Source organism: Alnus glutinosa, chromosome 3, assembly GCF_958979055.1.
Source record: "Alnus glutinosa chromosome 3, dhAlnGlut1.1, whole genome shotgun sequence".
NCBI lineage: Eukaryota > Viridiplantae > Streptophyta > Magnoliopsida > Fagales > Betulaceae > Alnus > Alnus glutinosa.
The window spans coordinates 27,303,937-27,316,724 of record NC_084888.1 but is presented as its reverse complement, the minus strand read 5'-3'; the positions used below and the strand labels follow the sequence as shown (position 1 = coordinate 27,316,724).

The 12,788-nt window shown below is 38.5% G+C and overlaps 2 protein-coding genes across 2 annotated transcripts; one reads left to right on the top strand and one right to left on the bottom strand.

Annotated features, from left to right (window-relative positions):
• Positions 1–952: 952 nt before the first annotated feature.
• On the bottom strand, positions 953–1,570 carry LOC133863298 (coniferyl alcohol acyltransferase-like). Its single transcript, XM_062299249.1, has one exon. The coding sequence runs from the start codon at positions 1,568–1,570 to the stop codon at positions 953–955; it is 618 nt and encodes a 205-aa protein (XP_062155233.1).
• Positions 1,571–6,209: 4,639 nt separating this feature from the next.
• On the top strand, positions 6,210–8,903 carry LOC133863951 (putative pentatricopeptide repeat-containing protein At3g15930). The gene has a single exon (XM_062300116.1). The coding sequence runs from the start codon at positions 6,366–6,368 to the stop codon at positions 8,631–8,633; it is 2,268 nt and encodes a 755-aa protein (XP_062156100.1). The 5' UTR covers positions 6,210–6,365; the 3' UTR covers positions 8,634–8,903.
• Positions 8,904–12,788: the final 3,885 nt, after the last annotated feature.

The window sequence follows — 12,788 nt, the reverse complement described above, 5'->3', positions numbered from 1 at the left end:
TTTGTACATAACTTCTTGCTTCTCTTCTTCTTGTAGCTTATTTCTTTCCTTTTGCAACTCTTTGATTTTTATGCTTTTAATGTTTTAAGTTGTAGTTATTTTATCATGTGTAGCTAATATTTTCGTTTGGGGTTGAGGATGAAACCTCACCATTGAAGAGAAACCGAGTTTCTTGCTTGTTCATGCTATTTGAGTTTATGGGTTTGATTTCTCATTGTTCTACTTCGATTTTCTTGAAATGATGTTTTGATATCTCTTGTGGTTTCCGGATACAAGTGATGATGTGGAATAAGTTTCATTAAATCGGTTGCTTGGTTTTTCATCTATCAAAACATTGGACATTCATTGTGCGTCGTTTGACTAATACATTGTTTTATCGGTTCGAATGAAGATATCCATTGTGATTGAATGATACATTGGATGTTTGGATTTCAATTGGTACTCTTTGTGATTTGTGCTATGAACGAAATCATTGAATGATCTAAATGATTTTTGAAGCAATGTAGAGCATACCTAAGATTTATACGTGACAACCTCGAATAAGTGTGATGAGCATGAGATTAGGTTGATATGATTTGGTGAGTGTGGATTCCAAAACCCTAGACCCCTTTATCTTCATTATTTTTGTTCATGTTTTCTTTTATCAAAAACCCCTAAATTTGGAACTAGGTTAAAATAGGATTAGTTTGAATAGAGATTAATTTTCGCAACACAATTCCCTATGGGATCGACCTCGCACTTGCATAACGCTATATTGCAAAACGATTCGTGCACTTGCGAGTAACTATTTTAAAACACATCAGCTATATCAAAGGACGCAAGACACTGGACTTGAAGATAAAGATGCAGGACTTGAAGACGTGATCAAAGGACGTGGGTTGCCCATGTTTTAAACTAGAAGGCGCTATATTCACGTATCTGCAAAAGGGACCTTAGATTTTTATGTCCTTTCTCAAAGGACTTGAAGACTACTCACGCAGACATGAAAACCATGCAAACAAATCATCGAAGAACTGATGAAGCTCGCATTGCCTAGTGCATGGTCGAAGGTGAAGGTTATTGAAATGCCTCCACAAGTGTATTTTGTTACTTGGATTTGCACGGGAAAGTTGGTGCTGATAGAAACTAGCTTCCCTTGCAAAGATTGATTAAGGTTGTAAAATTTTAATTCTTTCAAAGGGATATTTGCTTGGGCTTCTACAACCAGAGCACCAATGTTGTCACAAAAAATCTCAGGCTCACCAGTATATGGGTTTTGAACGATTCTTCCTGCAAAGGGATAATAGTGATTGAGAGTTTCAGCAAGGGAGCTCTTAAGAATGTCAACAATCGCTGTAAAGTTGTTGAGAAGGGGAGTACGGTAGAAGTAGAAGCCGAAGTTTGTGACTCCAACGATCAGTGGTGGCCGTAGCCTACCCACAGTACGCTTGTTTTGTTTAAAAGGACCATTTTGTACTTTCAATTTTGAAGACATGGGCATTTTCGGTGATTTGTGTATTAAAATATCACGTGCACGGCACGTGATGGTTTTTCCATCCATTTTGACGGGAAGAGGTGACGAAGTGGCCATTTTCGGAGTCGTCGGTAGTTTGGAGGGCCAGAGTCAGAGTGTTGACAGTTTATGGGGCTAAATGCAAAACAGGTGGTAATTTGGGGGGCTAAAATGTAATTTGCCCAAAATAAAATTACTAAGCCAAGATCAAACTTTATGAAGAACATGTGAAAAACTATGCTATTTTAAACTAAATTGCATAAACATAACATACTTACTTGAAGAATTCGGCCACTCCTCGGTTTTATGGACAAAATTTTGCTCTTTACTCCTCGACGAGGAATGTGTGATGATACATTCAGATCTTCTCACCAATGACTGATGAAAACCAAGAGAGTGGGCTCTCAACTTGCTCTTCAAAATTTAAACTTATTCTCAAGAGTTAACTCAAGAATATTAATTCTTAGTAAAATCTAAAGAACTGTTGTAGTTACTTATCTTACAAGAGTTATAGGCATATCTATTTATAGGCTCTGAATACTATGAGAGTTGGAGATATAAGCAATGTGGGACAAGCTGTAGTAAAGAATTAACACCTTGGCCCATGCGTCATCTGCTATCCCATTGGGCTTGGGTTTTATCCCAAGGCTCAATCTCCCATCTTGCATCTCATACACAGTTTCTCTCTAGCCCATGTTTTTAATAAATAAAAACACACATCCCAATAAATAAAAAGTATGATATGGTTAAATTAAATCAGCTTGGTAAGGGACCTAAAGGAAAAATAAAAACTAGCCAAAATAGCTCCAACTCATCAAGTCACTATTCAATTATAATTGCACTCTAGTTTATATTTTTTTATTAAAACAATTAATCCTTTAAATTTACTTAATATTGACTTTTAATTCCTCCATGAAATCTTCCGTAGCATAATTAAAACCAAGATACTGCCATTTAATTATCTACCTCTTTATCTTTGAGTCACTAATTTTATCGATTATTCTCGTACTCGTGAAATTCTTATCACATGTACATTATATTTTGGTATCTTATACCAAAATGCTTCGGCCAAAGATTGAAAATAATCTAATCCATAAAATTTATCTCAAGGAGAAATTTCTTATCTTTTTAATAACAGAGACTTGAATTCCTTTTTGAGAAAAGCTTTCTCACAATGTTAATTGTGATCACCCAACGCACTAAGAATGTTGATCATAATATTGGTTTAACCCATAAATGTATCAAAGTAATCTACACTTCATATCTGAATACACAATCCTCTCAGGATTTAGAATCAATATCTTAAAAAGTCTTGAGAGTATGAGTTTTTCCTATCGATAGTTTTTTAGTGGAAAAACAACTCTCATGGTCCGTTCAGTGCATAACACTTACATATTAACCCGAAGCCTCCAACTTCACCTGATTAAGATAAATCGCAAAGATTCGATGTATAACCGTTTTCACAAAATTGAATGCCCAATTCCATTATCTACTATGAACTATACAAAATTTAAGACTACAAGGATTATTGACTAAAAACTTATGTGATAACTCCGTTACTCACACCATAAAACATATTCAATTTAATCCAAAGGCCTTTCACATGCAAAATATACATAATCATTATTAAGTATGTAAAATATCATATGCCTTATTCTCAAAAAATAGATTAGTGAATAACAACATTTATTCGTAACAAACTTGTGTGTTAATAGTATATTGGGATTTAGGGCATAAACCCTAATAGCTCTTACATCAACATATCAACCCGAAGCCCTACCTACTTCTCCTAATCAAGATAGATTTTTGAGGTTGACATGTTATAGTCTAAATGGATTTTTCAGTTCCATTTATGTCTATGAACAATCTTTTATAAGTTACAAGGACCTATGGCTATGACTATGATCTTCTGTATGATAATCTCATTACTCCTACCATAGTCAAATACAATGTAACTTATGGACCTTACACGTATATAATATGAAAACATTTTCAAACATATATGTACATGTAAAACATTAATGTATATGTTAAATGTTCAATATTATACAATTATAGAAAACCATCATCAATGCAATTGGAGTTTTGGACACCAATCCCAATAGAAGACCCCAAGCCAATGGCTCGTAGTAGTAGGTTTGGTTGTTTCGAGTAAAGGTTAAAACGGGTCATGTTTGGATCAATCCAATACGACATGTTTTTATTAAACGGATTGTGTGGGTCTTGTCATGTTACTCGCTTATTTAAATGGGTCGTATTATGGTTGATGAGCTTGACATGTTTAATTAAATGGGTCGTATTGGGTTTGACCCCCATTCTTTTATATTTCTGAGTCGACACAACCCGAACTCGATATGCAAACATGAATTGTCAACCCAAACTTACTTCATAAAAAATACTTGCCCTATTTTCACCCACTTGAAATTTTTGAATTTGGTTGATTATTGAAATGTGGGTTGCTTATGCGCGAAACCGGCATGGCCAATATACATGAAAATAAGATGCATATGGCTGGCGACAGGGCCGGCAATTTTGACACGACACGACAACCCGACACGAATACGACACGAAATTAGCGGGTTTGGGTCATAAACGGGTCTACCCGTTTATCTTAGTTAGACGGGCGGGTCGCGTGTCACCCGTGGGTGACCCGCCATACACGATTATTATTATTATTATTTTTTAAAAATTATATATATATTTTATTAAAAAAAAAAAAAAGGGAAATAGGATTAGATTTACTGATTTACTGATTTAGAATTTTAGGATTATTAGGTATTTAGGTAATTTAGGACCGGCTGCCCTAACTTCTTCACTTCTTCAATTTTCTTTTCTTTCTGCTTCACACCGCGCCGCCCCGCCCCCTCTTCTTCCATTTTCTTCTTCTTCAGCCCTGCGCCACCACCGCTGCCACCCCCTCTTCTTCTTCCATTTTCTTCTTCTTCCTCTCACTAGACCCGCTCGATGCAGTGACGCTCTCTCTCTTTGGTCTTCTTCAACGCCGCCCCTTCTTCTTCAGTTCCCGATGAATGGCAGCGGGGGAGTGGGGGAGTTTGGACAGGGATTGGGGCTGAGGAGCGCCGAGCGCGCAGTTCGGGGACGTTAGTGGTGCGAATCGGGACGTTTCAAGGATTGATCCAATGAGTTTGGACCTGAGAGTGAATCACGGCAGTGGAGTTGAGTTTGAAGGTGAACAAGTGTGCTTGATTGATGAGAAAGTATAGGAAATTGAAGGAATTTAAATCTTGGTTGCTAATAATTTGTGTTTTTAATGTGATTCTAGGCTGTATTATTTATGGGCTTTTGACTTACGGAATACTCTACCTGCAGTTTTTCTGAGTAATTGGATGACATGGTCCTTTAACTTTCAATGATAAACTTATATAGCTGATTTTCATTCTAACTGCATTCGATTGTTGTATTGATTTTGCATTTATTTTCTTGATTTTGGAAGAGGCTGAGATTAAGTAGAGTGATATTTTTTTTCTTTTCCATAATATATTATATATGTTTGCAGATATATATTTTTTCTTTTAAACGGGTCGTGTCGAGTCGTGTTGTCCCGATTCGACCCATTATGTTAAACGAGTTTCACGGGTCGTGTCGGGTGACCCGTGAAATTACAGTGTTCGTGTCGTGTCTGGAGCCTTGACCCGTTAACATAAACGGGTCGTATCTGGTATAGGCTAAACGGGTCGCGAGTCTTAACGGGTCGTGTCGGGTGACCCATTTTGCCAGCCCTAGCTGGCGTTTTCTGTTATTGTTTGGTCTGACATAGGGGTGAAATAACCGCCTGTTAATAACCGCCCGCTAACCGTATAACCACAAAACCGTTAAAACCGTTAACCGCTAACCGCCTTTATTATATATATATATATATATATATATATATATATATATATATATATATATATATATATTAATTTTTATATGTAAAACGATGCAGTTTTGGTGTTTACAACTGATTCGTTTTAGTGTATACGGTTTTAAAACAAAACCTAATTCAGTGATTCATCCTATTGTAAACAAAATCTCTCTCTCACTCCCAGTGCGCCGCACACCTCCCCCTCTCTCTCGACTCTCACTCTCTCAGTCTACTCTCATCTCTTTCTCTTTCTCTCTCTCTCTCGTCGAGATCGTGTCGCCGTCATCGATGGTTCGAGATCGTGTCGCCTTTGTTGAGATCGGGTCGCCTTCACCAGGTCACCGAGATCGTATTGCTTCTTAAATCTGAATATTTATACCTTGATTTGTTATTCTAGGTCTTAGATCTGAATCTTTGTGGTTGATGATGTGAATTTACTAGTTGTTTTTGTATGATCGGCGTAGGCGGTAGGACACCAACAGAAAAAGGTTGAAAAAAAAAAAAAAGAAAAAAAAAGAAAAAAAAAGGAAGAAATTGAAAGCCCATCATCTAGTACAAAGTGGTAAATGGGTCAAGTCCGGAACCCTAAAATTAGTTGTTGCAACCTCAAGGAATATGTTCATTTTGATGAATAATTTGACATGAAAAATGTTAGATTTACAACAACAATACAATAACTGTACAACAATCTCTCACATGAGGGTGGGGCCCACGTACTGAGGCTCACCTTCATGTGAAGGGTTGTTGTACAGTTATTGTATTGGTGTTGTACAAGAATCAAATCTCATTTGACATACATTTCTTTATTCTCCCGCCGTAGAACAGGGGAATCAAAAAATACTACACATTACACTGTCTCTGAGAACCCCCCAACAAGATCAATTGCCAAATTCTAGGGTTCACTCTCTGGCCCTCGAAGCTCCTCAAAGCTACGTCGTTTTCAAATTTCTCTCACAGTGGATTCTTTTTGGCTTTACTTGAAGTGTGCAGGTCTCTCCCTCTCATTGTATGCCACCTTCTGTCCTCCACAAAGCTTACTTGCTCTACTCTCCTTTGACCTTATCAACTTCACATTTCTCAACCCTCAAGAAAATGATGACTATGGCGTCCGTATCTCCGACCCACTTCACTCCACACACTCAGACCCACTCCTTAGAAAACCCACCACTCTCTCTCTTTGAGAACTGCAAGTCCATGGACCATCTCAAGCAAGTACATTCCCAAACAATCAAAACGGGTATGACCTCAAACCCAGTCGTACAAAATAAAATCGTAGCGTTTTGTTGTAAGCATGAATCGGGTGATATGAACTATGCCCATCACATGTTTGACACAATTCCTGAACCAAGTATGTTCGTTTGGAACACCATGATCAAAGGCTACTCTAGGATTAAGGTGCCTGAGAATGGAGTTTCAATGTATTTAGAAATGTTGAGAAGGAATGTCAAGCCTGACCACTACACGTTTCCATTCTTGTTAAAGGGATTTACTCGTGATATTGCATTGGAATGTGGCAAAGAGTTGCATGGTCATGTAGTGAAATATGGGTTCCATTCTAATGTGTTCGTTAAAAATTCTTTGGTAAATATGTACTCCCTGTGTGGCCTGATTGATATGGCTCGCAGTGTTTTTGATATGAGTCAGACAAGGGATGTTGTCAGTTGGAATGTAATGATATCTGGGTACAACAGAATTAAGCAATTTGATGAATCAAGGAAGCTTTTTGATGAGATGGAGAAAAATGAGGTGTTGCCCACTTCAGTTACCCTTGTTTTGGTGTTATCAGCTTGCTCCAAATTGAAGGACTTAGATATTGGCAAGCGGGTTCATGAGTATATCAAAGAAGGCAAAGTTGAGCCCGGTTTGATATTGGAAAATGCTTTGATTGATATGTATGCAGCTTGTGGAGGAATGGATCTTGCACTTGGGATTTTTCGGAACATGAAGACCAGGGATGTGATTTCTTGGACTGCCATTGTTGCAGGTTTTGCCAATGCTGGAGAAGTTGATTTAGCTCGAAAGTATTTCGATCAGATGTCTGAAAGAGACTATGTTTCATGGACTGCCATGATTGATGGGTATCTTCGGGTGAACCGCTTCAAAGAGGCTTTGGCACTTTTCCGTGAGATGCAAACTTCAAATATAAGACCAGATGAGTTCACCATGGTGAGCATTCTAACTGCTTGTGCTCAGCTAGGGGCACTTGAATTAGGAGAATGGATAAAGACGTATATTGACAAAAACAAGATCAAGAATGATGTGTATGTGGAAAATGCTTTAATAGACATGTACTTCAAATGCGGAAATGTCGAAAAAGCACAAATGATTTTTAAGAAAATGCCTCGGATTGATAAATTTACATGGACAGCAATGATTGTTGGTCTTGGCATTAATGGACATGGTGAAGAAGCTCTTGATATGTTCTTTGAAATGCTTAAAGCTTCAATAGTGCCAGATGAGATAACTTACATTGGTGTTCTATGTGCCTGTACTCACGCTGGCATGGTAGATGTAGGAAGAAAGCTTTTTGCTAGCATGACCATCCAGCATGGGATTGAGCCCAATGTGGCACATTATGGGTGCATGGTTGATCTTCTTGGCCGAGCTGGACATCTAAAAGAAGCTCATGAAATTATAAAGAATATGCCAATGAAACCAAATTCAACTGTCTGGGGGGCGCTTCTTGGTGCTTGTAGAGTACATAAAGATGGAGAAATGGCTGAAATGGCAGCTAAAAAGATTCTTGAGTTAGAGCCTGAAAATGGAGCTGTTTATGTTCTACTATGTAATATATATGCAGCTTGCAATAGATGGGAAAATTTGCGCGAAGTAAGACAAATGATGATCGATAGGAGAATCAAGAAAACCCCAGGTTGTAGTTTGATAGAGATGAATGGTATTGTTCATGAATTTGTAGCTGGGGACCCGTCACATCCTAAATCTGAAGAAATCTATTCAAAGTTAGATGAGATGAAAACAGACTTGAAATTTGCAGGGTATTCACCTGATACATCAGAGATTTCCCTTGATGTAGAGGAAGAAGAAAAAGAGAGTGCACTATACCGGCATAGTGAAAAGTTGGCTATTGCCTTTGGGCTTATTAGTTCAGGACCTGGGGTGACAATTAGAGTTGTGAAGAACCTTAGAATGTGTGTAGACTGTCATCATATGGCAAAGTTGGTTTCAAAGATGTACAGTAGAGAAATAATTGTTAGGGATAAAACTCGATTCCATCATTTCAGGGATGGTTTATGTTCATGTAAAGGTTATTGGTGAGAGTTTAGAAAAGGAGAGACTCTGTAAGTTGTTTATCTAATCTTCTCTTTATAGCATCTGCTTCTGAAGAGCAATAGAGCATCAATACTTCCAGGGCATTGTTTAACCATGAAGAGACAATTAAACTGGCATTTGTGAGGAACTTCAATTAAATTATGAATGCGAGGAAATTAGAATTTGTGTTAAAAATAGAATTTTATTTATTGAGGATTATTAGTTATCAGTTAGGATTAAGATTAGTTTTATTTTAGAATTAGGTTTAACATTAGTTGGGTATTTTCTATTTTATCTTATTGTAAATGTCTATGCAAGACACCTGAAAGTTACTAAAAGAATCAATGAGTTAATTTTTATCAAACTTTTACGTTTATTGTGGTTCCTTCAACTACCCTAAAGTAACGAAGACTAGGATTCTTCGAATATTCTACCGAAAATCTATTCTCTTATTAATTTTTCATCTCACGTTACGTAGGCAGGCAACAATGAGTAATATTTATTTCAATAACTACATAATCTGATCTAATAATCGACATGCACTAAACTTTGCTAAAACAGCTTTGGCTTTTAACTACTTCTGAGAACTATCTTTTGAAGCACATTTTTTTTTTTGGACTGCACTGAAGAGTGGAGATGCCTTTAGCAGGGACTCCTAAAGGTCGGACAAAGGCCTATAAATAAGTTGATTTTCAAAGCTAGGAAAACTGTTATAATTATAAAAATAAATAGTTATCTTGAAATGCTCTTTATTCGGAACTGTTGTTTTGAGTTGACATCTTGATCCAGTTGTTTACAACATGCTGCATGAAGATCCTGGTAATGTTAGCTACTCTGCTGTTGGTGGTTTGTCTGATCAGATTGGAGATTTGAGAGAGTCTATTGAACTGCCTCTCATGAATCCTGAGCTCTTCATTAGAGTTGGCATCAAACCTCCTAAGGTTACTAAATTTTTTTCCTTTTTCCTTTTTTATTTTCTTTCTTTGTTGATGGGCAGCATTTTCAAGCCCATCACAGTACTGCAGAATAATCTTCTCTAGAGGCCTAAATAAATAAACTTTGATAAATAGGCTTTTGTTCCTCTGTCTTTTTCAGGGTTTTCTTCTTTATGGACCTCCTGGTACTGGCAAGACATTGTTAGCTAGAGCTATTGCAAGTAACATAGACGCAAACTTCTTAAAGGTGGGAGTTTGTTACATGTGCCATGGATTTGAGTAAATAAAATTCAGAGATTTTTCCAATGATATATTTCAAATTTTTTGCCTTCAATTTTCATGTGAATATAGGTTGTTTCAAGTGCCATAATTGATAAATACATTGGGGAAAGTGCACGGTTGATACGAGAAATGTTTGGGTATGCACGTGATCACCAGGTAAGATCATTCATATTGTGAATTTTTCTTCCTCTAAGCTATGTATCCATTGGGAAGTAACTTTTCTATGTTGCTTTTTTTATGAAGCCCTGCATCATTTTTATGGACGAGATTGATGCCAATGGTGGGCGCTGTTTCAATGAGGGAACAAGTGCTGACCGTGAAATTCAAAGAACACTGATGGAGTTACCAAATAACTATTTTTACATGTTTGTTATAGGTTAAAATGATAATGGCAACAAACCGTCCTGATGTTCTTGATCCCGCACTTCTTCACCCAGGACGGCTTGACAGAAAAATAGAGATTCCATTGCCGAATGAGCAATCATGAATGGAAATCCTTAAGATTCATGCTGCAGGAATTGCCAAACATGGGGAAATTGATTATGAAGCTGTTGTAAAGCTTGCAGAGGTAAGTCATTCCCCTCCCTTGCTTTCAGGAAACGTACCAGAGTTTCAGTTAAATATCCTTGATGAACATTCTACAGATAGAGAAACAATTTGTCAAATCCATATATTCAACTCAAAATCCTCTGCTTCCCCCCGGCCCCCTCTCTCCTCCTCCTGTGGCTGTTCCTGGGGAGGAGGGAAGACCTCTTCCCTCCTCCCTTCCTCTTCTCTTCTATCCTCACGTCTTCTTCTCTTTCCCTCTGCCTTTTTGGGTTCTTAGGGTTTATCTTTTTCTTGGGTGTAGTTCTCGGTGGTTGGGTCTTCTCCGGCTTGTTTCAGTCTCTTCCGTCGACGCCGTTTCCGTGGTTGGCCGCTGCGCTGTCGTGTGTGGATTTTGGTTCTTTTGCATTATGGGTTGTAGATCTACTGTGTTTGGCTCCTCCTTCCAGTGCACGTGTTTCATCGGAGGTTTCGCCGTCTTGGTCCAGCTTTCCCTGTTGTTTGCATTGCTATGGGTGAAAGCCACGCGTCAGGACGGCGCGCGTGACTGAGGGAGCTTTTTGAAGTTTGGGAGTTAGATCTACCGTGTTCGGGACCTCTTTGCCGTGCACGCGCCCCTCTAGCGGCTTTTACAACTGATTCCGTGTCGTCTGACAGTTTTTCTGGCTGGTTCAGTGCCGCGCCGGGGATAGTAGCGCCACGCACCGGCGAGCCTGGCGTCATGCGCCACCGACTATAGTTTTTTCTTTTTCTTGGTTGTTGCTGTGGCTTTTCTTTTGTATTTGGGGTTTGATTTGTATTTTGGGTTTGCTTTTCAAATGTGATTCGAGCTTTTTTGTATTTTTGGGTTTGTATTTTTGTTGGGTTTGGGTGCTTTTGGCCAAATTTGGGTGAATGTTGGGTGGCTTTTTTGGTTTTTTGGGCTTTGGGTTTCCTGTGGTTCTGGGTGTTGTGGGTGCTGCATATGAGTTTTAGGGTTGGTCCTTATGGGTTTGTTTGGGTTTTTCTTTTTATAGGTTAGCTTTGGTTGTTCCTGTGTATACTCGCGGTGTACTTAAGGGCGCCTTACGCTTATATATAAAGTTTTATTACTTATCGAAAAACAAAAAAAAATATCAATAAATTTTGAAGAGGTACATGGCATGCAATGAGGCTCAATACAATCATTACTTACCTACAAAACGCTCAATTTTTCACCGGCCACATAAAAAAGAAGGAAACAAATGAAAGGACATCTTCCAAGTTCCAGGGGAGGAGGGAAGAGCTTTGTCTCTTCCCCTCTTCCCTCGTCCCTTCCTCTTCTCTTCTATCCTCACGTCTTCTTCTCTTTCCCACTTCCTTTCTGGGTTCTTAGGGTTTATCTTTTTCTTGGGTGTAGTTCTCAATGGTTGGGTCTTCTCCAGCTCGTTCCGGTCTCTTCTGTCGACGCCGTTTCCGTGGTTGGCCATTGCACTGTCGTGCATGGGTTTTGGTTCTTTTGCATCATGAGTTATAGATCTATTGTGTTTGGGTCCTCCTTCCAGTGCACATGTTTCACCGGAGGTTTCGCTGCCTTGGTTCGGCTTTCCCCATCGTTGGCGTTGCTGCGGGTGGACGCCACGCGCCGTCCTATCGCGCGTGGCCGAGGGAGCTTTTTGAAGTTTGGGAGTTAGATCTACGGTGTTGGGGACCTCTTCGCCGCGCACGCGCCCCTCCAGCGACTTTTACAGCTGATTCCGTGTCGTCCGATAATTTTTCTGGCTGGTTCAGTGCCGTCCCGACGATAATAGCACCATGCGCCACCAACTATAGTTTTTTCTTTTTTCTTGGCTGTTGCTGTGGCTTTTCTTTTGTATTTGGGGTTTGATTTGTATTTTGGGTTTACTTTTCAAATGTGATTCGAGCTTTTTTATATTTTTTGGTTTGTATTTCTGTTGGGTTTGGGTGCTTTTGGACAAATTTGGGTGAATGTTGGGGGGCTTTTTGGGTTTTTGGTTTCTTGTGGTTCTAGGTGTTGTGAGTGTTGCATGTGGGTTTAAGGGTTGGTTCTTATGGGTTTGTTTGTGTTTTTTTTTTTTTTTTTTTTTTTATGGGTTAGCTTTGGCTGTTCCTGTGTATACTCTCAATATACTTAAGGGCGCTTTACGCTTATATATAAAGTTTTCTTACTTATATATATATATATATATATATATATATATATATATATATATATCAATAAATTTCGAAGAAGTACATGGCATGCAATGAGGCTCCATACAATCATTACTTACCTACAAAACGCTCAAATTTTCACCGGCCACATAAAAAAGAAGGAAACAAATGAAAGGACATCTTCCATCTCCTCAAAACCTTAACAAATGAATTATATCCATAGATAGTTTATTCCAATGAATTAAATATACAACATAAATTTCAT

Excerpts from the sequence above, each read along its gene's own strand:
- LOC133863951 (XM_062300116.1), top strand. The coding sequence starts at position 6,366 with ATGCCACCTTCTGTCCTCCACAAAGCTTACTTGCTCTACTCTCCTTTG.
- LOC133863298 (XM_062299249.1), bottom strand. The coding sequence starts at position 1,570 with ATGGCCACTTCGTCACCTCTTCCCGTCAAAATGGATGGAAAAACCATC.